This window comes from Balaenoptera borealis (assembly GCF_965194805.1).
Source record: "Balaenoptera borealis genome assembly, chromosome: 14".
In the NCBI taxonomy this organism is placed as follows: Eukaryota; Metazoa; Chordata; class Mammalia; order Artiodactyla; family Balaenopteridae; genus Balaenoptera; species Balaenoptera borealis.
In genome coordinates this window covers 73122105-73149817 of record NC_138875.1, presented here as the reverse complement: position 1 = coordinate 73149817, position 27713 = coordinate 73122105, and the positions used below count along the sequence as shown (strand labels likewise).

At 44.5% G+C, this 27713-nt stretch overlaps 1 protein-coding gene across 3 annotated transcripts in view; it reads right to left on the bottom strand.

The window, feature by feature from the left end:
* Window positions 1-27713, bottom strand: part of ACACB (acetyl-CoA carboxylase beta) — a 142921-nt gene that overhangs the window by 10215 nt on the left and 104993 nt on the right. For 2 of the 3 annotated variants that reach the window (XM_082354421.1, XM_082354422.1), the window contains 17 exons: window positions 26425-26543; window positions 24178-24315; window positions 23268-23367; window positions 23072-23179; window positions 19796-19852; window positions 19518-19559; window positions 17579-17794; window positions 15983-16138; window positions 14908-15111; window positions 13402-13557; window positions 8286-8408; window positions 7693-7962; window positions 6671-6768; window positions 5499-5619; window positions 3709-3819; window positions 2702-2845; window positions 1290-1410 (listed from right to left, as the gene is read on the bottom strand). In XM_082354421.1, the coding sequence (XP_082210547.1) occupies window positions 1290-1410; window positions 2702-2845; window positions 3709-3819; window positions 5499-5619; window positions 6671-6768; window positions 7693-7962; window positions 8286-8408; window positions 13402-13557; window positions 14908-15111; window positions 15983-16138; window positions 17579-17794; window positions 19518-19559; window positions 19796-19852; window positions 23072-23179; window positions 23268-23367; window positions 24178-24315; window positions 26425-26543 (2284 nt within the window). Of the gene's footprint in view, window positions 1-1289; window positions 1411-2701; window positions 2846-3708; window positions 3820-5498; window positions 5620-6670; window positions 6769-7692; window positions 7963-8285; window positions 8409-13401; window positions 13558-14907; window positions 15112-15982; window positions 16139-17578; window positions 17795-19517; window positions 19560-19795; window positions 19853-20641; window positions 20709-23015; window positions 23180-23267; window positions 23368-24177; window positions 24316-26424; window positions 26544-27713 lie in introns of all 3 variants that reach the window. The other variant, XM_082354420.1, reaches the window with a different exon arrangement.

Genomic DNA, 27713 nt, shown 5'->3' with positions numbered 1-27713 from the left:
GGTGTAAATGACAGCAGTTTGGACACGAGGTGCCAGGTAGGATGAGAGAGCTCAAGTTGCAGGAGTGGGAGGTTGGGCTTCTGGGAACAAAGCAGCCCAACCTCAGTATCTGCCTGGGGGCTGGCCCGACTAGCTGGAGAAAACTGTCAGTAATATATCAGGCATTTTTTTTTTTTTTTTAATCTATTCATGGCTGTGTTGGGTCTTCGTTTCTGTGCGAGGGCTTTCTCTAGTTGCGGCAAGCGGGGGCCACTCTTCATCGCGGTGTGCGGGCCTCTCACTATCGCGGCCTCTCTTGTTGCGGAGCACAGGCTCCAGACACACAGGCTCAGCAATTGTGGCTCACGGGCCCAGCTGCTCCGCAGCATGTGGGATCTTCCCAGACCAGGGCTTGAACCCGTGTCCCCTGCATTGGCAGGCAGATTCTCAACCACTGCGCCACCAGGGAAGCCCCTCAAGCGTTTTTTAAATCAAGATAAAGCCAGTGCTCGCAGGCGAGAAAGCCCAAGAGAAATGGCAGAGGGAGAAGTAGGGCATGGGGCTTCTTTTGCTGGCAGGGCCTGGCACGCTCCTGGCAGCACGTCCCCTGCCCCACACAGCTGGATGGGGAGGCCAAGTTCTAAAGGGGACAGCGTGTGAAATTCTAGACTCGGGATTGTGGTAACGGGGCGGCTCAGCTTTCCTGTTCTGGTTGCTCCGAATGTAATCAAATACTTCCAAGAGGCCTACCTGTCCCTTTCAGAGAGAGAGAGAGAGAGAATTGTGTGTGTGAAAGCATGTGGGTGCACACGGGTGTGTTTGAACATGTGTGTGCACATCTATCCATGTGAATCTGCAAACGTGGGTATAGAAGAGGCTAAGTTGCTCGTCCTGAGTAAACTCCTGGAGAGTTACCTTATTAGGTTTAGCCAAATAGAAAAAGAAAGAAAGAGAGAGGGAGAGAAAGAAGCATTCTTCTCTTTGAAACCCTGATGTTACAGCACCAGAGTTTCCACCTATGTAACTGCATTTGGGGAAATTTGGGGAGGGAGGCCATGACCTCTGCTACCCTTCACCTCCATCCATCAGCTCCAGAAACCGGAGGCTGTTTCCACCCCTTCTTGGTCAATAGCTCAGGAAAAGCTTAGAGAAAAATCTCCATTCCTCCACCCGCTTTGCATTCGATCTCAGGTGTATCCCTCTGGGACATCTGACCAAGTAACAGTGCTTCTACCGACACGTTCCTTTATCCCAGGCGCAGAAAAGAAACCCCAAGACCCAGGTCTCAGGCAAAGCCTTTTAGGACTTACTTGGGTGAGGTCTTCCTGCAAGCAACCACCGGGGGTCATAGGGTGAGCGGGATGGTTGGAATTCAATCTCTCTGTCAATGGGGTCAGTGGGTGTGATGATTGGGACTGGACTGCGATTATCCTAGAAAAGAAAGCCAGGTCTCCAGCTCAGTCCTCTGTGCTTGTCAATAACGTCTGCAGTCTGCTCTTTGCCCTCCTCTCCTCCTCTGGTGGTGATGCCTGGTCACGTGACAGAAGCCCAACCCCAAATAGCTCATCGTCACATCTATGAGTAGCATTTGGTGAGGGCCTAGTAAGCGCCGGGCTCTACACATCATGTCACTTAACCATCATGATAACACCCTGGGGTGGGTGCTATTGTTATTCCCATTTCACAGATGAGGAAACCGAGGCTCAGAAAGATTAAGAGATGGTCCTGAGGTCTCATTACTACTGAGGAGGAAGCCAAGAATCAAATCGAGCCTGACTGCAAAGCTTGAGGATTCTCTGTTGTCCAATGTTACCTCTTCTGATGAGAGGAAATGCGACCTTTTTGTTGTTGTTTTTAGAGAACAGCCTTTTATTCTGTTTGTTCAGGCACCAACCATCCACTATTCCCTTAGAGAATTTACAATGACACGGAAATAGTACAGAGGTGATTTTTTTGGTAAATTAAGTATAAACTATTTCCCTGGGTATAAAGAGGATATTTAGCAATTAACTTTCTGAGCTGTGGGATTAATAAACAAAGATTTAAAAATAAATATTAAAGTTGCTGATGTTTGACATTAAAATTCAAAGCACCTTGTGTGTAAAATTCTAGCTGTATTATCTCAGGGTAACTAGTTTGCTAGTAATTGTCATACAGGATGGCATGTGCATTTTAGAGGCTTGTTTCCACTCACTTACTGGCCATATTACCTTGGACAAGGTACTGCATTTCTTTAAATCTCAATTTCCTTATCTGTAAAGTGGTAAGAATAATAGCAGCTCTCCGATAGGGCTGTTGTGAGGATTTAACAACATTATGAAGATAAAGGGCTTCACATAATGACTTTAGTAAGTGCTCAGTAAATATTAGTGATGACTCTTAAATCTTGGCCTTGGTGTAGGAGTTGTAAGAACTCTATTTTGTTTTTAAACATTTCATTAAATACATCATTCCACATTTAACACATGTCCATCCACGTTGAAACTGCCACCTCTTTCTAAAGGATTGACAGAGAGCATCCTTACAATGGTATTAAAAAAAAAAAAAAGAATGCAAAGAACAGCAAGTACAGGGCTTGGTATCAGAGAGGGAAGGAGGGAGGAGTGAAGAAAAATTAAACCCAGCCACATCTTCAGTGCTCCCTGTTCCCCACACCACCTGGCAAATGAACTTGACAACAGAGTTTTCCAGGCTCTAAGCTGCAGCGAGGGGAATACTGCACCTTTGGCATATAGGACAGCCACTCCAGGATGGTACAAACACCCTCGAAGTCATCCGGCACGGTGACATGGGAGACGCCATTGTAATGCATGATCTGCACGCCGCCCAGCTGGTTGTTGGACGTGTAAACCTCTCTGCCCAGGACCTGCTTTGACATGGCAGGGTTAGCAAGGTTCTGCCCGGCCCGGGGCCCTTCCACCTGTTCGGAAGTCATCTCCCTCAGTGGTCCTCAACCCTGGCTGCATGTTAGAACCATCTGGGAGCTTTCAAAAGTCCCGATGCCCTGGCTCTACCCAGACTGATTACATCAGAATCTTTGGTATTTTTTTTAACTTCCAGAAAATTCCAATATGTAGCCCAATTTGAGAACCAGTGATCCAGCTGATTACTCTAGTCAACTCCAAAGCAAAACCCTACCTAACATTTCTGATGCAGCAGGTCTGCAGTGTGGCCTGAGAATTTGCATTTTTATGTGACCCCAGGTGATGCTGCCGGTTCAGGGGCCGGACTTTGAGACCCTCAGTGGGATTTTAGCAGATACTATGTTATGCAGGCTTTACAGCAATGTGGAAAGCGTTTTAATACAGTGAAAAAAGTCGAATGAAACTGCACTCACTAGGAGTCTCACCATGTTAAGATACAAGACTAGAGGAAAATACACCAAAATTATAGTAGGAGCAAAATTACTTTTTGGGGGGTCTTTTTCCAATTTTCTGCAATGTGTAATGCCATTTTAATAATTTTTAAAATTTCAATAATATTTAAAAATTTAAATTACAGTAATACAGAGTTAGTTCCACCAGAAGAGCCTAATATATATACATATTTTTTTGGGCTCATAAGAGGCCCATATAACTGCAAAATGGAAAAACAGCTCTGACATCAGTAGGGATGAAACTGGTTTCATGTTGAGAAAAATCCCCCATCGGGGACACTGGGAAAGTTAAAATGACCCCTCCCCCGCCCCGCCCCTACATATCCACTCCCCAGTGGCCCCTTCAAGGTCACCTTGTTGAGAGCCATTGCCCCTGTCAGGATGATGTGGGAATTCTCCACCTGGATCACTCGCTGGCCCAGCCTCACCAGATAGGCCCCGATCCCAAGGGCTCGGCAGGTCACCTGTGGAGACAGGATCCCTCCTGCATTCCCCAGGGCCACGTGCCCCACCTACCACAGTGAGGACAGCCCAGGGACCCGCTGGGCACCAACGGAAGCTAAGCTTGGCCACTGGCAACCTGATTGGAGGCCAAACAGCGTGACACAAGCCTTCCTTCAGGGTGCCTGACCTCGGCCTCCTAACCAGAAAGAATGGGGTTAGCAAAGAAGAGTGTTGTAAAGACAGCAGAAGTGGAATGTTCTGGTTCTTGCTTCAAGAGGCATGTCTGTGGCTCTTCTGAGCTTGGTCACTCCTGAGTCATTGCAGCCGTTCACACAACCAAAGGAGGCCTAGGAGGGCGTGTGAAACTGGAAAAATCCGAGCGAGGTCTGTACCGAGTTAACAGTATTGTGTCAACGTCAATGTCCCAGTTCTGATCATGTCCGATGGTTATACTGTCTTGGGGGAAGCTGGGTGATGGGTACATAGGACCTGCCTATGCTATCTCGTATCTGGTGTGTCCTAAACTATTTCAAAATAAAAAGACATACAGGCAGATCTCGTTTTATTGCACTTCATGGATATTGCTTTTTTTTTTTTTTATAACAAACTTAAGGTTTCTGGCAACCCTGCGTGTCAGATGATGGTTAGCATTTTCTAGCAATAAAGGATTTTTTAATTAAGGTGTGTACATTTTAAAAAGACATTAATGCTATTGCACACTTAATAGACTACAGTATAGTGTAAACATAATTTTTACATGGACTGAGAAACCAAAAAATCCGTGTGACGTTTATTGCAATATCCACTTTATTGCAACATTTGCTTTATGGTAGAGGTCTGGAACCAAACCTGCAACATCTCTGAGGTGTGCCTGTCTGTATATATATAAATAAAAGATACATATATATTTATATATTTTTGGAATATATAAAAATATACATATCTTTTTATATCCTTCAAAATAAAAATATTTTGGAATATGTAAATATATGCATAAATCTTTTTATTTTGAAATATATATGAAACATATTTAAATGACATCTAGAAAACAAGCCTAAGGAAGACACTCATGGCCAACATCTTTCACCTTGGAAACTGAAGATACAACACTGAAGGTAAAAATCATATCTTGAGTGACAGTTTACCATTGAAAAGTACTATTACTACAACTCTACCAGAAACAGAAAATATTTTTGAAAAGGCCAAACTGGGGAGCGGGAAGAGAGTCATTTGGTACTAGTTAAAATTGGACAGAAGTTCTTCTAAATACTCAGTACCTTTTAAATAAGAGGTGATTGGCCCCTGATTCAAACCAACCAACTGTAACAAGATATTTTTGAGATAACTATTCAAACTGAACCCAAACTGTGTTCTGATGATATTAAAGAACTGCCATTGATACTGTTGGGTGTAACAGTACTGTGGTTATGTTTTAAAAAAATGAGGGGGGGAGCATTAATCTAGTAAAGATCCACATTGGGGTACTTACAGATGGAAAGATATAAGTGGAGTTTGCTTTAAAATATTCCAGAACAGGGGGGCAGAGGGACTGGGGACATAGGAATGGTTACACACTGATTATTGTTGGAGCTGGTGATGAGTACATAGGGCTCATTAGCAATTCTCTTTACTTTCTTGACTATTTTAAAGTTTCTATAATAAAAAGTTGAGACGGAGAAGAAAATAGGAGGGGACTCACCAAGCTGATGGTGACAATCTCATCATAATCCAGGGAGGTCTCCCCAGCAATCATGCCTGAGCCCCTCAGATTCTCTACGCCCAGGCCATCCTCCTTCCCAATGATATCCGTGATGACATACCTTCAAGAACCAAATGCGAGTTAAACACTGAGCTCTAGCCCAGAAAAATCCAAGGCTGATGCGTTTCCCAAGGACCCGAGGAAGGAAGGCTAAGCAAGGTGAGGGATTGGAAAGTGATAAAGCAGCCAGAGGTGAGATGAAGGCAGGGGTCTAGGCCCCTGATGATTGGCCCTAAAGTTTCTAGAAGGGCAAGTACAGCATCAATAATCATCATCCCTCCAACCAAAGATAAAGTTTGCCTATTCAGAGGCTGTCCTAATGAAATGTCACCCCACCCTGCACTCCTCCAGAAGCAATCTAGAATAGCCTTTGGTCTACAGAGACATGGGGGTATACAAGGAGAAGCCACTTGGTTCATCATCAATCAATCAATCAATCAAGATTCCATGGCCACATAAGTACACTGTACAGCCTAACCCATTAGGGATTCACAAGGCATTTCAGTGCATTAAATGTTCTGAGAAAGCCTGCAATAAAGATGCTTGTTGGATCTCATTTAACCCAGTGTTTCCCAAACTTACTTGACTATGGAAAATTTTCACTCCCTCCCATCCTCCCAAATCACCAACTAACATTCCAGGAAACTCAGCCTGGGAAATTCTGATTTAAATCAGAATCTGATATAAAAAACCCACAACCTTCCCTGGAAAAGACAGTCGGTATTGCCCTTGACGTTCTCATGGAGCAGGCCCTCCCCGCATCTTCCCAGCTCACCAAATCACCGCTGAGTCAGTTTGGCTAATTTGGTCACAAAATGTGAACCTGCAGCTCTGGGGACACTGTGGGAATCCAACCTAATTCTCCTTGCACGATGTGTTATTTTTGTGAAGGGCGTGCCTCATTTGGGGATGACAAGGATGGGCTCACCCTAAAGGATGCCCCAGGTGTCTGAGCTATCAGTGCCCCCAGTGGAGCTCGGGGGTCCCATTGTACAAACACTACCACCTGCTTGATATACTGTCAGAAGCCCAGAGGCGAAGAGGCAGATTCCCTGGGAGTAGCTGAAATTAACCACAGGCAAAATGAAGGAGCTGCCTGGTAAGTTATTTACCTGGATTCTCCTTCTTCCTCGATGTGTTTACAATGGACGGAGTTCAGGGAGCTGACTGTGGTGTAGTCTTGGGGAGTCAGGTACAGGTACTTAATTCCCTTAAAAATATATACTTCAGTAAGGCTATGAGTCCAGCTTCCTGCACTCAACAGCCATTGTTTTGTTTTGTTTTAATGTCAACACTGTGATGGGGGGGGCGTGCAGGGGTGTTAATAACACCATGTTAATAACACAGTCACCTGTCTGATGTTAATACTGTGTTAATAACAGCAATAAACTGAAGGTCTGCTCTGTGCTTTCCACTCGTCCTTACAACACAACCTCACTTTCTTCCTGGGCTCTCTGATTTAATGTTTTTTAATCATCTTTTCATTCTCTTTCCCCTACGGAGCTTTTTCTTCCTTAATGCCAACCCCCCCCAATAAAATTTTATTATAGATATATTGTTTATGTAATGTGTGTATGTATGTATACATATATATGTACGTGTATGCTTTTTACATGAAAAGAATAATTTTTGCCCCCTTGGGGGGGGGGCAATGCCACCCCCTTGAGAACTCATGCTCTGGTTGCAAAGAATGACTCTGTCCCCTGCATTTTCACATTACAAGATGTATGCTTTTCTCTATTCATTTTGCCTTTTATGGTAGCTGGTGTCTCTAGGTCTCCTGGATGATTTTTAAGAACTTCCTGAGGCCGGGGATTATGTTATCATTCACATTTGCATCCTTGGTGTGCACTGCGTTCAAGAGATGCTCAGTACGTATTAACTCTGTGTTTACATAAAAAATAACTTTTTTTTCATTATTGTCCCCCTAAGGATCCTATTTACACCTTTTTTCCTAATCGTCACCCCCTCCCATGAAATTTTAATGCCTGTTTATGTACTTTATGGATATCTATGCTGTCTACACAAAGAGCAAGAAGATTTTTTCCCGCCCCCTTGGAGGTGCTGTCACCCCCACAGAAAATACAACAGGAGCTTAGTGCAGTCACACTGCCACCCCGGCTTTATCACGTACCTTGTGGGGGTCTTCCCGGTCCACCCAAGCCACCTGGAACATGTGTTTGATCTCCTCCGCAAGGCCGATACGGGCCCCACTGTTGGCAGCGAGGTAGATTTTGGGGATGCCCTCTGCCCGGGCCATCTCGGATGCCCGCAGGTACAGTAGGTCTTCTCCAAGGCCAAAGGATCCTATCCGGAAGGTGATGTCATTGCTGATGAGGATAACGTCACGCCCGTCTGGGTACTCAAGGGTCTTAAACCTCATTTTGAAGGCCACCATGCCCACCTGGCGAGGACATGAATGCACAAGAAAACGGGCTTGTTTCTTCAGGAGGAATTTATTTATTTATTTATTTTTGGCCGTACTGCACAGCATGCAGGACCTTAGTACCCCGACCAGGGATGGAACCCGCGCCCCCTGCAGTGGAAGTGCAGGGTCTTAACCACTGGACCGCCAGGGAAGTCCCCCAGGAGGAAATTTTTTTAAAGGGTGATTCCGGCCAGGGGCTGGGCTCTGTGAGTTTTTTTTTTTTTTATTTTATTGAAGTATAGTTGATTTACAATGTTGTGTTCATTTCTTCTGTACAGCAAAGCGACTCAGTTCTTTACCTCATTTCCTCCAGGAAGTCGGTTCATCTCCACCAGCTGGCCCTGCGGGTCCAGCACTAGTTCGGTGTATGTCAGGATGTCTTTGGGGTACTTGTCCGGGGAGCCCCACATTTTAAAAAGAGCCTACAGAGAGGACAGGAAAGAGAAAAACCTGAAGTCATCAGTAAGGAAGTACATTTTCTACTGCTTTCTCTCTTTTTCAATCATGAACTATTTAAAGCATACATGCAGAAAAATAAATACCCAAGCACCTATCTCATGGCTTTGTCAAATCATAATTTTTCCATAGTAGCTTAAGATTTTTTTTAAAGAAATAAGAAAAATGCAGTTAAAGTCCCTGGTGTACCCCTCCCCATCCCATTCTCATCCCTCCTCCTCCCTGCTCCCCTCAGGTAACTATTATCCTGAATTACTGTCCATCAGTCCTCTGTATGCTTTTACATTTTTATTTCATCATATGTGCAGACATTTAAAACATAGCATTATTTTGCATGACATATACTTTAAATAATGGTATTGCACTGGACACGTCCTTCCACAACTTATTTTTCCAACTCTCCAATATATTTGAGAGATTTATCCATATTGATAAATTTAGCTCTGGTTTATTCATTTTCCCTGCTGTTCAGTTTTCCATGATATGAATATATCACAATTTATTTATTCATAACCCTTTTGAGGAACATTTAGTTTTCCAATTCTACACCAACAATGCTGTAATCAACATTTTTATGGTCTTTTTTTTTTAAATAAACACGGATGAGTGTTTCAATGGGTGTATACCTAGGAATGAAATTGCTGGGTCATAGGGTATGTGAAAATTCAGATTTACTGGATATTATCAGATTGTTTTACAGTCCTAGTAAGGTGTGAGAGCTCCTTTGCTCCATATACTTGGCCACACTTGGCTTTGTCAAATATTTTAATGCTTACCCATCTGCTGGGTGTGAAACTGTACTGTGATTTTTTTTTTTTGTACTGTGATATTGATCCGTACTTCACTGATTATCAGTGAGGTGAGCACCTTAGGATATATTGATTGATCTTGTAAGTTTCTCCTTTTTTTTTGTCAATGTCCTAAGTATAACTCTTGCCCATATTTTTTATAGTTTTGCTTGTTCTTTTTTTTCCAATTGATTTATAAATGCTCTGTAGATAATATTGCTCTAATCCCTTGCTGGAAACAGATATTTAAACATATTCTCCCAATCTGGGGTTTGTCTTTTCTCTTTTACGTAAATAACTTTTAAATTTTAACATAGTCAAATTTATGGAGTTTTCCTATGCTTATGCTTTCAACTCACTCCAAGTGGTTTTAATCCTCTTGAAATTTATTTTTGTACACCAGATGAGGTAGAAATCGAAAATTGTTTTTCCCCATTAGATAAGAAATTTCTTTGTACCCTTTAGTGAAATTTATTCCCTTGATTCAGAGTCCCACCTCTGCATTCAATCAAGGTTCTGTTGTAAGTGGGTCTGACTCTAGACTCTATTCTGTTCCATTGGCCTATTTGTTTAGCTCTGTTAGAATAATATTACACATTGTAGTACGTACTGCTGCTTGAAAGTAAATAATGACATTTTAAAGGATGGCTAAGACAAGTCCTCCTGATTTTGTTCTTTTTCAAAAGTGTTTTTGCTATTCATGAATTTTTGCTATCCCTATGAATTTTTCAGTTGCACCAAAACTCCAGAATTATACTGAATGTATTAATTTGGGGGGAACTATTATCTTTATAATATTGAAGCTTCCCATCATACATAAGCATGATATATCTATTTAGGCTTAAAGTATTTCTGTAAAGTTTCAAAATTTCCTCCATAAAGGTCTTGTATGTTTTTTGTTTGATTTATCCCTAAACTTGGAGCTGATCTTAATATTGTAAATGGCATTTTTTCCAATTAGATTTTACAATAATTGCTGGTCTATGGGAGTACAATTAATTTTTGCATATTGCTCTTGTATCTAGCAATCTTGCTGTATTATCTAATTGGTTCCATAAATTCTCTTGGATTTCTTGTATAGGCATTTATATCATTTATGAAAAACATAACTTTGCTTCCTTCTTTCTAGTCTTTATACCTTTTATTTCTTTTTCTCATCTTTCTGCATTGGCCAAGAACTCTAGTAAAGAAAGTTGAATAGAAGGGATGTTAATGGATATTTCTATCTGTACCTATCTTTGAAGCGAATACTTCTAACATTTCACCATTAAGTGCTATTAATTTTAGGTGGATGTCTTTTATCAAAATAAACAAATTCGGGGCTTCCCTGGTGGCACAGTGGTTAAGAATCCCCCTGCCAATGCAGGGAACACGGGTTCGAGCCCTGGTCCGGGAAGATCCCACATGCCGCGGAGCAACTAAGCCTGTGCGTCATAACTACTGAGGGTGTGCTCTAGAGCCCATGAGCCACAACTACTGAGCCCGCGTGCCACAACTACTGAAGCCTGCGTGCCTACAGCCCACGCTCCGCAACAAGAGAAGCCACCGCAAGGAGAAGCCTGTGCACCACAACAAAGAGTAGCCCCTGCTCACCGCAACTAGAGAAAGCCCGCTCGCAGCAACGAAGACCCAATGCAGCCAGAAATAAATTTTAAAAAAAATTCCCTTCTAGTCCTAGTTTATTAAGAGCTTTTATTATAAATAGATACTATCTTTTCAAACACATTTTTTGCACCTATTGAGAAACTTAAGTTCTTTCTTTTTTTTAATTAATTAATTAATTAATTAATTATTTTTGGCTGTGTTGGGTCTTCGTCTCTGTGCGTGGGCCCCCTCCAGTTGCGGCAAGCGGGGGCCACTCCTCACCGCGGTGCGCAGGCCTTTCGCTATCACGGCCTCTCCCGTTGCGGAGCACAAGCTCCAGACGCACAGGCTCAGCAGTTGTGGCTCACGGGCCCAGCTGCTCCGCGGCATGCGGGATCCTCCCAGACCAGGGCTCGAACCCGTGTCCCCTGCATTGGCAGGCAGATTCTTAACCACTGCGCCACCAGGGAAGCCCCTTAAGTTCTTTCTTAATTAACATGGTAAACTATAGACTTCCTAATACCATACAAGCTGTCACAAGATAAATACTATTTAGTCTAAATTTTTTTAAAAAAATCATTACTGGATTTCATTTGCTAATATTTTAATTATGATTTTTGTGTCCATGTTCATAAATGAGATAATAAATTTCCTTTCTCCTAATGTTCTTATATTGGATTAATATTAAAGTAATAATAACCTGATAAAATGAGTTAAGGAGCATTCCCTTTGTTTTTTCTATTCTCTAAACAGTTTGTATACAAAGGAAATTATCTGTCCCTTGAAGGTTTGACAACAACTGTTGTAAAATTGTCTAGGACCAATTTTAGTAGATGGGTGTTTTTGACCTATGAATTCAATTTCATTAATGCTTTTTTTTCAAATTATTTATTTATTTATTTATGGCTGCTTTGGGTCTTCATTGCGCATGGGCTTTCTCTAGTTGCAGCGAGCGGGGGCTACTCTTTGTTGCTGTGCACAGGCTTCTCATTGTTGTGGCTTCTCTCATTGCAGAGCATGGGCTCTAGGCACGCGGGCTTCAGTATTTGTGGCTTGCGGGCTCTGGAGCGCAGGCTCAGTAGTTGTGACACACGGGCTTAGTTGCTCCACGGCATGTGGGATCTTCCCGGACCAGGACTTGAACCCGTGCCCCCTGCATTGGCAGGCGGATTCTTAACCACTGTGCTGCCAGGGAAGTCCCTGTCTGGGCCCAATTTTAGTAGACGGATGTTTTTGAACTATTAATTCAATTTCATTAATGCTTATAATCTATATTTTCTACTTCTTCTTGAGTCAGTTTTGATAAGATATATTTTTCTTAGAAATTTTCATCTGTTTTCAAATTTATGGGTTGTCCACCATACTCTGTTTCTTTATCTAAAAGGAAGTGGATGGATTTATTGCTGATTTGCCTGTTTCTTATTCTTATGGCCTGTGACTTCTGAGGCAAAAGGATACAGACAATGACATTCTTAATTATAAAAGTTTCCATTTATTAAGCATCTACTGAATACTTTATATATATTTCTTACCACAACCTGGTGAAGTAGGTAATATTATTAGCCTCATTTTACAGAGGAGGAAAGTGAGGCCCAGAGAGGTGAAGGAACTTGCCCAGGGACACACAGGAAGCAAAGGACAGATTTGGAACTCAGGCCCAGGCCTTACTGACCCTAAACGGCAGCTTTTCCTACTATCCTGCATCTCCTATGCCTAAAGTACACTGATGCTTTCCTGCGGACAGTAGAAGTCCACGACCTCAGTTTCATGAACGTCATTCACAAGGCAATGGAGAAGATGTACACAGGCACCCACATCACCAATGCCAGTGTGCTCAGTCTCCTTGAAAGGCCCTTCTACGTAAAAAAAATAAAGGCATAGAAAGCATACTTGAAGGAAATACACTAAAATGTTATTGCAGTCCTCAATGGTAGACAAGTGATTACCTATGAGTGAAATTTTATTTGCTTATTCCTATTTTTCTGTATCCAGTGTATATTTAATAATCATAAAAACATAAAACATTATTTTTTTTAAGTAGACCAAAAAGTCCTCAAAGGCAGTGGCCCCATCCTCTTCCTCATGGTCTGTCTACCCTTAGAATGGTTCCTGGCATGTAGCCAGCACTTAATATAAGCACTAAAAAGACCAGAAGGAAATGGTAAGCAATTCGTCTTTAGTACGTGGAACAAGGCGTCACTTTTTCCTTCTTTCCACTCTCCTTTACTTTCCAAAGTTTCTATATTATATTCCTTTTTATCACTGGGATGAAATTAGGTTTGTTTTAGAAAAATATACTATGAAGTCATTCTCAATATTAGTTTCTTTTCCTTCACGAATACTGTGTTCTTTAGAGTGGGGTCTTCAGAAGAGTAACTAAGGGGAATTCCCTGGTGGCCCAGTGGTTCAGACTTGGTGCTTTCACTGCCGTAGGCCCAGGTTCAATCCCTGGTCAGGGAACTAAGATCCCACAAGCCGCACGGTGTGGCCAAAAAAAAAAAGAGTAACTAAGGATGGGGGGGTGTGGATGCCAGTGGAGTCTCTAAGGGGACCCTGGGCAGTGCTGAGTCTCAGCCTCTGGACTTGCCTGCCTGAACATTTCCGGGAAGTCATACACATAGGTGGTACCCAGGGACTGGGCCTGGAATCGCTTAGCCTGAAGCAGATCCTTGGTGACGTAGGGAGTATTGATCAGCATCCCGTGCTGGGGCCCTTGTTTGTTGCCGAAGGAGTGAAACATGATCTGGACCAGAAAGAAAGAAAAACAGAGAGTGAGGAGGGCAAGTCTCAGAGAACCACACTCCTGCCCAATTTATTTCTTCCCAGTCCTCAGTGAAAATGCAATGAGGGAATACTACTCAGCCAGAACAAAGAATGAAATAATGCCATTTGCAGCAATATGGATGGACCCAGAGATTATCATGCTAAGCGAAGGAAGTCAGAAAGAGAAAGACAAATACCATATGATATCACTTATATATGGAATCTAACATATGACACAAAGGAACTTTTATGAAACAGAAACAGACCCACAGACATAGAGAATAGACTGGTGGTTGTGAAGGGGGAGGGTGTGTGGGAGAGGGATGGACTGGGAGTTTGGGGTTAGTAGATGCAAACTATTAAATATAGGATGGATAAACTACAATGTCCTACTATCTAGCACAGGGAACTGTATTCAGTATTCTGTGATAAACCATAATGAAATAGAATATTAAAAAAATAATGTGTATATATATATGTATAACTGAATCACTCTGCTGTATAGCAGAAATTAACACAACATTGTAAATCAACTATATTTCAATAAAAAATGCAATGAGGGGAAGCATAGCATGTATCACATAACAAAGTGAGTGCCCGGGAGAATAATCTTCTCTTCTCTGTCACGGTGGGAAACAGATGTGGAGACACAGCTCCAAAACCGTAATTATCATACTACTAACACACACACACACACACACACACACACTGCAAACAAAGCAGAGTGTATGTAAAAATCGGTGAAAGCCAAATAAGGTCTGCATTTGAGTTAATAGACTGGACCAGTGTCAACTTCCTGTCTTGACAAGGTCTCTGGTTAAAAAAGATGCTATCATTGGGGAAAGTTGGGTGAAGGGTACATGAGTATTCTCTGTACTAAATTTTCTCCTCTGTGCTATTTTGGCAACTTTTTGAGAGTCTTTAAGTGTTTCAGAATAAAACGATTATATATATACATGTAATCTACTACCTGTATGTATAGTAGTCAATAGGAAACTTGATTCATTTTACAAAAGTCTATTCCAAAACACAGTTGGGGAAAATACCATTTCCCTAACTGAACTAACCTGGGAACTGTGTTATAATCATCCATAATACTCCACATCTTATCCCAAACATGGTTCTAGACTGGATTAAACTTTGGATTCATTCTCCTTCCCAGAGGAATGAACAACTGGGATTCAGAAGCTAACATGTTTATCATAAAACTCAGAGGAGCAGCCCCAATCTGACACAGCAAAGCTTCCAAGTGCCATTTTAATCTACGTCTTGCTCTCTGGGCAGCCTGCCTCCACTTTGACTTGACTTCTGTGACCCAGCCCGGCCTTACGTTTCCAGATCTGGGGTCGGTCACTTCTTTGTAGAGGCTGATGTCCAGGTAATAGCCTGACTCGTTGGTGATGAACAGGCGGATGGGAACGGCGTGGTCGGTGGTGGTCTGGCGGATGTTGATCTTGACCTCAGCCTGGAGCACACGGAGTTTCCACAACCGGCTGCCGTAGCGCATCACCATGGACCGCACTGACTCCTCAATCTGCCGCAAACCACAGCAATTCAATTTCAGGACCCATTCCGCGCACACTCATAATAGTTCTAGCTCTGATTATAACAGAAAGATGAGATATACTGAATGCAAAATGCACTGCACGTATATAGCAGAGAATACGTGGCATGTATCCATTAACTATAAGCTGATAATAATCAAAGGTATCCTGCTAAGCATTTAAACTCATTATCTCACTCTGTCCCCATAATTACTCAGAGAGGCTGGCATTTTTGTCCCCCACTGACAGATGAGGAAACTGAGGCTGATAAGAGCTAGCACCCCTATGTTACCCTGTCTTTCTCTCCATCATGCATCCCAAGCCTATGCATTTTCTCTTCTAGGAACCATGTGAACTGGTGGAGTTGGGCAATCAGCATGGGCCTCTGCACCCCACACATGCCAAGCTGATGGACTAGAATGTCTTTCATCCAGAATCACCACCACAAACTCTGCCTGCTCGTGAAAAACCAGCCAATGGAGAACGGCTGAGCCACAGACCTCAGGTTCTCACCTCCCTTCCCCCACCCACATGCAGCCCCCAACAGAGCCTGGAACTAGGGAGAGGACAAAATTTTGTTTTGCAAAAGACATTTTGGGCATCTTTGTCTTCCGAAACGTGAAGCGTGCCCACAGAGGGGGAACATCCTTAGGGACGGTCCTAGGGGTGGTGGCTGAGAAACGGCTCTAGAATTAATCGATGGAAGGTTTGTTCTCCACCTGCAGCAAGTGAGGCTCAGACATGCACATATGCACCCTGGAACTCAGGTCTCGAGCACCAGGAGACAACACCCTGGAGCAGGAAGGTCCCAGTGAAGGTGAACCTAGAGCCTGGTGAGAGCCCCACCCCCAGAGGTGAGACCTTAAAGGGGTCCATGATGACAGTGGGCACGAAGTTGAGGAAGATGTGGTTGCAGTCGGTGCGCACGCTGGTGTTGTTGAACGCCACCTCCAGCTCGTCCATGGCCTCCAGGAGCAGCCGCTCGCCTTCGTTCTGCAGGTACTCGAAGGAGGCTTCCTGTCGAAGGGGGGGAGGGGCAGCCGCTAGGCCAGGGGTGCAGGGCCCAGAGAGTCGAAGGGAAAGGAGAACATCCCCCTCCTCCAAAAGGCATGCCAGGTCAGACAGCAGAGCCCTGCCTCCAGAGGTAAAGGGATGTCCAAGGCTGTCTCGTGTACTCAGCACCTCTTTTATTTTCTGTATTCTGATGCTTTGACAGCTGGGCCTTGCTGACCCTGGAGGGACTGCCCCTCCCAGGGTTAGCCGATTCCTAGAGCCTGTAAACAACTCACCCATGAGCATGCTTTTCAGGCAAACCAACCAATCCAGACCCCACACCCCAACTACCTCCTTGTCAGGCTCTCACCCTCCAGGCCACTATCCACTGGCCCTAATCACCCCAGGGCCAGGTATCAGACAAGTAGAGACAGTCCCTATGCTCACAGCCTGCTGAAATTACTCAAGCCAGCCAATCCCAAGCCTGCTCACCCTGCCTCACCCATTCCTTCCTGCGGAATCCACAATAAAGGCCCCTGTCCATGTATCCCCCCTCCCTCTGCCTCCTGAGCAGCCCTGGTGCTTCCCCATGTGGCCCCCCTAGCTCAGCATGTCCCCTCCTCTTGGAATCTGTGATAACAAATAAACCATCTTTTCGATCACAACTGTCTCCTGATCTGTTGGCCTTACCATACCTGGATAATCATGAAAGTTATTAAAATATCTAGGTGACAGAGGCAGCAAAATACTGAGATTAGCTTAACATCCATCACTAGGGGATTTGTTAAAAAACATTACACACACAAGATGTACATCCATGCAAGGGAATTGCATGAAGGAAATCATCTTCATTAACATGGAAAGAGGTCTACAGTAAAAAAAAAAAAAAAAAAAAGTCTTTAAATGATTTGTCCAGCCTGAGCTCCTATCTGTAACATTACACCTACAACCCAATCCCAATACATATATGGAATTAGGCCTAGAAAGGGTCACCAACAGGGCTGACCCCTGAGTGGCAGGATTCTGGTCCTTTTCCTTGATTTTTAAAAATATTTTCAGTAATTTTTGCAATCTTCACAATATAATCATGAATTACTTTTCTGAAGGCAAGAAACAATGGGACATGACCACTCACGCAGTGAGCAAGTACAAAAAAAATCCCCTTAACAAACCAGGATCTTTCTTTTCTATCCTCCCACTTCTCTCCTCATGCTGAGAGATCTCCGCGACAGAAGAAAGAATCCACATGCCAGCCCATGAAAACAGACCACTTCATTATCCACCTCCCACTCTGTCCCCAGACTGGAGTGTCAGTCACAAGGGCAGGGCTGTGTGTGCCCTGTGCACCCTGACATCCCCAGAGGGCAGCCCAGGGCCTGACCCAGAGCAGGAATTCAAAGAAGGCAAGGCCAGCACATGAGTGACAAGTTCAGGGGGAGAAAGAAACACCCCGTGACATCCTACCTTGGTGATCAGGTCCGAATGCCTGATGATGGCGCGGATGAAGAACCTGTGGTCCGTGACCTCTGTGCCCTCTTTCACTTTGGCAGCGCCCAGGTACAGATGCATCTTGTGGTTGGCACAGGGCATGGCAGTTATGTCAAAGTTACGCAACCGGCTGAGCTCCAGCTGGAAGGCCAGGGCCGGCTCCAAGTGACGGTAAATGCGATCTTCTGCAAACTGTGGGCCGACCAGAGAGAGAAAACAGATGGACACACAGACACAGGTGGAGTTGGACACTGGGGCTGCGTGCCTGCTTGATCCACGCCCTGTCCTGCAGATCCCTGGTGTTTGCGGGTTTAGCACTCAGGAATGAAGCATTCATGATGTCCTCTAATTGTGAGCTCAAGAGATTTGGGATTTTGCGATGGTCCAGAGGAGAGCCACGAGCATGGAATCTTGTGCTGGCATAAGCCTCTTGGCCCCAAGGGAGCCTAGCTAGTCCCCAGCACCTGCTGGCACCACCAGGTTGTTCTCTATCTGCCACCACACAGAGTATTTCTCAAGAAGTCACTAAGCCCTAGTTTCCTTGTGGAAATTGGTCCCCAGAAGGAAGCGACTGACGGTGCTGGAGACTGAAGAGAAAATGAAGAAGCTAAAGAAAGGATGCGTCTTAACTAGGAAAGTAAGGCTTTGGATAAATTAAAATACTGTTTAGTGGAGACTGGATCTGTGCTGGGAACAAGCCCACCTGTTCTAGAATAAGGATGAGCAAACTCTTTCTTAAAAGGCCAGGGGACTGACGGAGTATACGGTCGGTCCCAACCACAGTCCACCTTCCGAAATCGCGGGTCCCGCATCCGCGGACACAACCAACTGCGGAGATTCCATCCATGGTTGGGTGAATCCACGAATGTGGAATCCGTGAACACGGAGGGCCAACTGTACTCGATTCAGCCACTGGAGCAAGAAAGCCACAGGAGACAGTAAGTGATTAATGGGTGTGGCCTCTGTCCCAATCAAACTTCGGTTATAAAAACAGGGGGCTGGCCTGCAAGCCATAGTTTGCCGACCACTGTTCTGGAAGAACATAAGAAAAAGAGGTTGGTCAAATGTCCATCAACAGATGAATGAATAAAGAAGGTGTGGCACATATATACAATGGAATATTACTCAGCCATAAAAAGGAACGAAATTGAGTTATCTGTAGTGAGGTGGATGGACCTAGAGTCTGTCATACAGAGTGAAGTAAGTCAGAAAGAGAAAAACAAATACCATATGCTAACGCATATATATGGAATCTAAAAAAACGGTACTGATGAACATAGTGGCAGGGCAGGAATAAAGACGCAGACATAGAGAATGAACTTGAGGACATGGGGAGGGGGAAGGGGAAGCTGGGACGAAGTGAGAGAGTAGCACTGACATATATACACTACCAAACGTAAAACAGATAGCTAGTGGGAAGCTGCTGCATAGCACAGGGAGATCAGCTCAGTGCTCTGTGACCACCTAGAGGGGTGGGATAGGGAGGGTGGGAGGGAGGCTCAAGAGGGAGGGCATATGGGGATATATGTATACATATGGCTGATTCACTTTGTTGTACAGCAGAAACTAACACAACATTGTAAACAATTATACTCCAATAAACATACTAAAAAAAAAAAAAAGAAAAAGAGTTTGGGAGAACCGTCTTACAGAGCTACACCGGCAAGTACAAAAAGTGCCCAGGTGAGACAGAAACCTGTAGTGAAGGCTGAAAGGGCGGGAAACGTGAGGTCTGAGCTCCACACAGCAACACGGGGCTCTCACTGGAAATACCAGCCCAGAGGAAGGCTGGAATCTGCACAAAAGTTGCATGTTCTAGAATATGGGGATACCACAAGGACTAAGGACTATATTCTTGCTGATGAATATCAAATATCCCAGGGAAGCGAGAACCAGTCATTGCTCTTCACCATACCTCGTCTCTTGCTCTGAATGTGAAAAACTTGGGAAATTCTTTCTGCAAAAAGAAATCCATATGAAAGACAAATCAAGCAAGACTCATTTAAATATTTATAGACCTGTTTTGTGATTTTTAACCCTAACCCAGTCCACTTCTAGAATGAATCATTTGGAAAGCCATCTCTTCTCTAGGGACTGATTTTTTCCACCCCAATCTACAGAGTAAGCATCAAATAAATGGCACCAAGTCTTGAAGAATGCGAAAACCTCAGATGTGTTGAGAATTGGACTGACCTCTTGGGCAATCAGGAATGTAATTCTTCGGAGTCCATACTCCACAAGGATGTTTTTCTGTATTAAAAACCAAAAACACAGTGGGATCATATTTGGCCACAAAAAGGAATGATGTATGTTACCACCCGGATCAACCTTGAAAGCATGCCGAGTCAAAGAGGCCAGTCCCCAAAGACCTCATAGTGTATGAAATTCCATTTATCCCATTTATAGGAAATACCCAGAATAGGCCAATCCATAGAGACAGAAAGTAGATTAGTGGTTGCCTAGGGCAGGGCAAAGGGTTTTGGGTTGAGGGAAAATGGGGTGACTGCTAATGGGTATTTTGGTGGGAGTGGTGAAAATGTTCTAAAACATAATGATCATAATGATGGCTACACAACTCTATGAATACATAGTAGTCCCTCCTTATCCATGAGCAATACGTTCCGAAATCCCCAGTGGATGCCTGGAACCACGGATAGTACCAAACCCTATACATACTATGTTTTTTCCTATATATACATACTTATGATAAAGTTTAATTTATAGATTAGGCACAGTAAGAGATTAACAATAATTATAACAAAACAGAACAATTATAGCCATATACTGTAATAAAAGTTATGTGAATGTGGGCTCTCAAGATATTTTCCTGTACAAATTTAATGCCTTTTCCGTCTTAACTAGGCACTTATCACTCATTGTGGCCGTAATGTCTGCAATTTAGGGTGTGACAGCAAAACTAGCACGCATTTCTTTTTTCCTCCTTCACAGTTTCATGGATAGAAGACTTGGTTTCACCATAGATCTTAGCAACTCAGCATACATTTTTTTTTCCTTCCTTATTAAGTCAAGAATTTTCACCTTTTCACTTAAAGGGAGCACTTGACAGCTTCTCTTCGGCCTGTCCGAGTTGCCAGCATCACTTGTGCTTTGGGGGCATAATTAAGTAAAATAAGGGTGACTTAACATGAGTACTGCAATACCATGACAGTTGATGGGATAACCGAGCTGACTACTAAGTGACTAACGGGCGGCTACGCTTGGACAGAGGGATGATTCACATCCGGGCAAGACGGAGCAGGACGGCATGAAATTTCATCACACTACGCAGAATGGCACACAACTTAAAACTTACAAATTGCTTAAACTTAAAAATTTCTGGAATTTTCCATTTAATATTTTCAGACTGCAGTGGACTGTGGGAAACTGAGATTGCAGAAAACAAAACTGCAGAAAAGGGGACTACTGTACTAATAAGCACTGAATTGTACACTTTAAATGGGGGAATAGTGTGCTAAGTGAATTATATTCAGTAAAGCTATTTATATATATATATATATATATATATATATATATATATATATATACACATATATATTACATATATATATATCTTAACATTTCATGAACTCTTTAATGAAATTGGTGGGATGGGGCACTGCTGTATTTTTTTTTAAAAAAAGACGACAAGCTGAATAAAAAAGCCTGACACAAAAAGTACAAACCATATGCTTTAGTTTATACAAAACTCTAAAATAGACAAAACTAATCTCTACTATTAGAAGTCAGGATACTGGTTGGTTATGTCTGGCGGGGGAGATGTAGTGATGGGAAGAGGCTCAAGAAGGGGCCAGAACATTCATTTCTTGATCTGAATGTTGGTCACACTTGGGAATTCCCTGTGAAAATTCATCAGGCTGTACATTAATGATTTGTGCACTTCTGTGTACATTCGACTTCAGTCAAAAATTACCCAAGAAAAGTACTAAACTGTTTTTAGTTGTTCCCTAAACGAAATAAATACTATTATGTATAGTTCTCTGGGGAAAGGAAAAAAACCCAGAAGACCAGAAAATAAGGATATTTTTTAATTTCTCCATGTGAAAAGGGAAATTATTAGGAGAAATGAATAGTCTTAGCCCATTTCAGAAAGAGGCAAGGAGACATAATCAAAAAAACACTTAACAGAATGCAGGTTGCAAAGAAAACAGGATAAATTGGAAAATGAAGAGGATTCTACTGGGAGCCTGATTACTGTTCTCAATTAAAGGTGTGCTTGAACGTACAGGTGTGTGTATGTGTCTGCGAATGTGCACGTATCTATCTGCTTAGTGCAAAAATTTTTAAATAATATAGAAATACGTAACATTAAAATGTCTCCCACTCCCCTGGTAGGTGTATATTCTGCTAACTTTCCTCTCTTTGGTATGCTGTATATAAACACTTATTTGTACAGAGACACATACGTTTAATCTTTTCTAGCTCATGCATATCCTCCTGGGTCGATATGTAGAGAACTGTCTCCTTCCCACACACAGCCACGTTGCCCCCCATAGCACGGCTGTTCCCAGGTGATTCTGACACCCCTTCACTGCCCCCTCGGGGGAAGAACCACCAAGTATCTTGAGCATCGTCTGATTTGGTTAGGGGGCAGGCAAACTGCCAACAGCTCAAACGTTGCCTTATCTAAGCCATGGATGCCAAGCTCAAAGTCCAGTAAGGACATCAGCTATGTTAAGAAACAGGCTAGAGGGAAATATACCAGGATTCTCACAGTCACTGCCCTGGATGGTGGGGCAAGCTTTTCAGATCTGTCTGCCCCTTAAAAATTTTCTACAATGTACATCATTACACTGTTGATTAATCAATCACATAAGGCTAAGTACATCACTAACAATAATGTCCCTAAGCTTTCATGGCATAATCCGTGCATTATTCACCCAACACCTCCTGCCTAGGAAGCACCAGGCCAGGTCCTCTGAGGGACGCCCAGTCAGAGGAGGTAAGAGGTGTCCCTCCCACCAGAATAACATGGGGGATACAACACATATACAGATAAATACACTAAAAAGCAACAGCCAAAAATTTCCAAGTGTTCTTAAAGTTGAGACCAAGTCAGGAGGGTAAAGAGCTAACAGCTATAGTGTGCCTGGCAGATTTGATTAATTTATGAGCTTAAGTATCCCATCTTACAGATGGGAAAACTGAAGGATCAGAGAGGTAAAGTAACCTGCTGGAGGTCACACAGCACCTGCCCCATAGTTCTACTACCTACACTTGCCAAGCTGCTCCACATCTGTTTGCAGCTGGGGTCATTAAGCATATGTAACAGCTGTCCCTACTGCTGGGTAAGAATCCATGCCGGCAATGGCCACCACCTGTTTATACATCCAACCCACAGTTATATGCATACATGGTTGTTTACGTAAGTGACTTGGGCACATGGACGCCTCACCAAGACAGCCCCTCCTCCTTCTCCAGGGGCCCAGAAGCAGAGGCTGCCCGGCGCACCTTGGACTGAACGAATGTCCGGAAAACGGGCACCAGCTGCTCATCCTCCGGGTAGTCTGCACCCTGGATGGCCACGTTCAGGATGTGGATCGGCTCTTCTCGGAGGCTCTGGGAGAGAAAACCAAGGGTAGGCAGTAGAAGGGCCCAGGGCCCCAGCCCGCCCCCTCCTCGGCTTGCTCCCTGCTCAGACACTCACCTTGCTGTCATCCTCGGAGTACAGGGAAGTACGGGCCTTGCTGAAGAGAGGGATGTCCTTGGGCACGTTGGCAAAGCAGGAAATGACCTCATCAAAGTTCCTGGGGGCACGGGGCAGAGAGGGAGGGCTCAGGGGCCGCTGCCCCACAAGGTGATAGGTCAGGCCCGACCCTCACTCTTTCCCAACCACCACTCTGCCAGCACATCCGAATCTGTGCAGAATTCCTGTGGTTCCTGATAGGTCCAAGGCACCATCGATGGGGTCCTTCCCAAAAGGGAAGAATGAACCTATGTGATTTGAGATGGTGAATAAAAGAAATGATTCCCAACACTTTTGGGGCCACGGCTGGGGTCCCCCTTTTACTGGCTGGTAGACCCCTGCAACCTCATCTCACCCCTCCGAGTCAACTGAGGATAACAAAAGTAACCACTACACCTCCCAAGGCTGTTGTGAACATATAAGATAATCCAAGCATGATGCATAATATACAGGACCAAGTTGAAAAAAGGGCAACGATGCTGACATTTTTGAGCGTGTTATTTACATATTAACTATAGTTTAAATACAATATTTTATATGTATTATCTCATTTAATTTTCCTTGTGACCCTACGAAGTAAGCCCTTCTCTTATGCCCATTATACAGATGAGAAAACGAAGGTACAGAGAGAAATCAATTTGTTCAGAGTCTTATAGTCAGAAAGCAGTGCAGAGCCAGAATTCAAAAGCAGGAGGTGCTGACACAAAAGCCCACACTTTTGATGATATTATTATTCTGTTATTATTAGCTCCCTGTGCCATGTGTCTGGGCCACCCCCACCTGTGTGTGCAATGAATGGGTGGGGGTCAGGGGAAGCTCACTCAACCCCTGTGCATGGGGTGTTCTGGGGAGACTGAGCCACACTGGGTACCTGGTGAAATCCTCGAATCTCTGGAAGGCAACCATGGCCCCCATCCGCTGGGACTTGGGGGAGAAGCCGCTGTCCATGAAGAGCTCCTTGCTGTGCCTCAGCAGCTCCGGGTTGGTGATGCTGATGGGCACGGCCATCCTGCAGAGGGGTGGGAAGTACGGGGTGAGGCAGCCATCTGTGGATCTAACCCCAAGAGCTGTTCCTGCCCTGGAAGCTTCGGTGAGCCAGCGCCACATTAGAGCCTTCTGAAAGAGGGGGGCTTAGAATCGGGGCGGAAGGGACGGGGTAGAGCGACAGGGGTTGGGGAGTCTCATCTGATTCCTCAGGACCTGGTATAGAGCAAGAGCTCCACACGTGAATGAATAAATGACTGAATGGTACGTGCATGCACGCAAGTCCAGTTCCAACATGGTCGCCTGATAAATCCATAGTAGTGAACTCAGCCACAGAGTAAGAACGCACTCAGCGCCGATTTCTCCTGGAGAGCCCCAGCCCCCGGCGGCTGGTGAAGGGCCAGCCTTGGTTCTGAAAGACATTCCAGGCCTCTGCTCCCCTAACCCCTCCCCTCCATCAAACCCGCCCTACGGACAGGGCCAGAAACCAAAACTGACCCCCAAGCCAGCAGCCCACTGGAGTTTAGGTGGCCACTGCCCCCAGGACTGTCTGCACACCAGGAGCAAATCCAAATGGGCCCCCGGGTAGTTAGGATGGGGCCCTGGAATCAAGCAAAGGAGGGGCTGCTCATCAGATGGGGGCAGAAAAGAGTCAACAGAGCAGGCCTGAGGTTGCTCTCCTGAAAAAGAGACCTACTTGCAAGGCTGGCCCTTGGCTGGCGTCCAGGAACTCGGGGTTGCCCCCATTCCCTAAATGATGCGGGAAGCTCACTGTGCCCATGTTGTTTGTACAGTGTGGTTTATGCTGAGCTTTCCTTCTGGACACCAGCTACTTTTCTGGAACTAGGACAACAGCCCCTCAGGCATGGCTGTGTTCTTGAGTTCCCCCGCTCTGGCCATGCTCAGCGCCCCTTGGGCCTGGACCTAAGTCCTGCTGGCCTCTCGCCTGACCTCCCCTCTGGCCTCACGACCCAATTCACAACGTGCCTCGCTCTACAGACACAGGTGTGGAGGGTCCAGCCAGGCCCTGCTGGGCGGTGAGACCTCACCCCTCATGACCTTCCCAGAGGCCTGCAAGAGCAGAGCTGTGTTGGCAGTTGAGGCCACAGGTCCCAAGTAAGCTCCTGGCCCTCCCAGCCGACAGCAATGGCAAGGGCCTGAGACAGTCAGGGAAGCCCTCTAGGGTCCTCAACGTCTCCCTGGCTGATAATAACACCCTGTGTCTATACTGAGGGTCACAACCAATAACCTGGACACCCGTGTAGGTTCTTCCAAGAAACAAGGCGTGAGTGACCCCCGGCCTTCAGATGGGCGGCCCCCCTTTCCTAACGGGGTTGAACTGCTGTGACAATGAAATCCAAAGGGAAAGAATTCCTCCTCAGGTGCGTACAAGTTCAAAAGTTCTTACACCACCCCTCCCACAGACCCCCAAAATGATTCCAGGCCCCCGAAGAGTCAGTCTCCTTTTCTCTCAATTGGGCAAATGTCACAGTTTTTTTTTTTGGTGGGGGGGGAAATAAGTCTGAATGAAATAGAGTGTGGAAGCACTCAGCATAGGGCCTGACCCACGTCATGCCATCGGACAGTAATAACAGTATCGGTCATGATCTTCAAAGGGACCCTTAATATTCATCAACTTTCTGCATGCCAGGCACAGTCCTAAATGCTGTCTTTGCCTTATTTCATTTACTTTTCATCATGGTCTTGGACAACTCTGTCCCATAGAACTTTCTGCAGTACCGGAATGTTCTAGAACATTCTGCAGTGACGGAATGTTCTAGAACATCACAACGTCCAACATGGCAGCCACAAGCCACATGTGAGCTTGTGGCTAGTGCACACTTTAAATGCAGCTGGTATGACTGAGGAACTGAATTTTTAATTTAATTTTAATGCATTTTAACTTCGATATCTCACAGGTGGGCAGTGGCTACCAGAGGTTAGCACTGGGCTATCTCCATTTTACAGACGAGAGAACAAAGATGGGGGGAGATGCCAGGGTGGGGAAGTGGTGAGCCTGACGTCTTCCCAGCAGTTCCCAGACATCCTTGCTGGGTCCCTCCAGAAACACGGCTACAGTGGTCAGGGAGAAAAGAAGCACAAGCTGGCCCCCCAGGTGGGTACCACTCTGTACCGGTTTGGGTGGGAGGAGGGCAGCATGAACTGGAATTCCACCACGCAGGTGCTGTCCGGGAGCTGCCGGTGCTGCAGGCTGGTTAACTCATAGGCGATGTAGCCCCTCCGCACATAAACCTAATGAAACAGAAGCACAGCTGACGGAGTGCCCTCAACACCTGAGAAAACTCAGGCTGAAGGGTCCCAGAAACGATCTTGAAATATGATCCCTAAAGTGGTAGCTAACAGCAAATTTGCTCACTCTTCAGGATGCTACTTTCTCTGCAAAGGACCAGATAGTAAATATTTCAAGCTTTTGTGGAATATATTTTTATCACAACTACTCAATTCTGCTGTTGTAGGGACTTCCCTGGTGGTCCAGTGGTCAAGACTCCATGCTTCCACTACAGGGGGCACACGTTCGTGCCACTGACAATACGTAAATGAGTGGGCGTGGCTGTGTTCCAATAAAACTTTATTTACAAAACCAGGCAGTGGGCCAGATGTGGCCCACGGACTATAGTTTGCTGACTCCTGCTCTAGAGTAACACTGTCCAACAGAAATATAACACAGGCCACGTAGGCAATTTTAAATCAATTTCAGATTTTCCAGTTGATACTTAAAAAAAGGCAACGGGTTAAATATAATTTTAATAATATATTTCATGTCATCCCCAATACCTAAAACATTATCATTTCAACATGTAATCAATTAAAAAAAATTAAGATATTTTAAATTCTTTCTCCATACTGAGTCTCTGGAAGCCAGTGTGTATCTTACACTTCAAGCACAGCTCAATCAGACTGGCCGCACTGCAAGTGCTCAAAAGCCATGCGTGGCCAGTGGCTGCCATATTGGACCACACAGTTCTAGAGTCTAAGCATTGGGAATTTTTTTAATTGAATAGGGAAGCCAGGGACTGTGCAGCAAAAGTTAACACAGCAGGCCTAATTGCTATCCTTTGAAAGGCCTGCTTGCAAGGCTGGCCTTTTGCTAGCACCTAAGAACTCAGATTTAGGGAGGATTCCCACCATTCCCAGATAAGAACGGTTGATGTTGCCTAAACTATGCAAACAGTATGATTTATGTTGAACATGTGTTTTCTTCCTGGGAGTTTAGAATTTTGGTATGTGTCAGGCAGAGAGTGCCTATGTGACCAGCCCCCAATAAAACTGTGGGTGCGAAGTCTCTAATGAGCTTCTGTGTTAGACAACTTTTACATGTGTTGCCATAATTTGTTTGTCAAGGAATTAAAAGTGCCTGGAGGACCACTGGAAGCTTGTGTGTGGTGTCCTCTGGCCTTCACC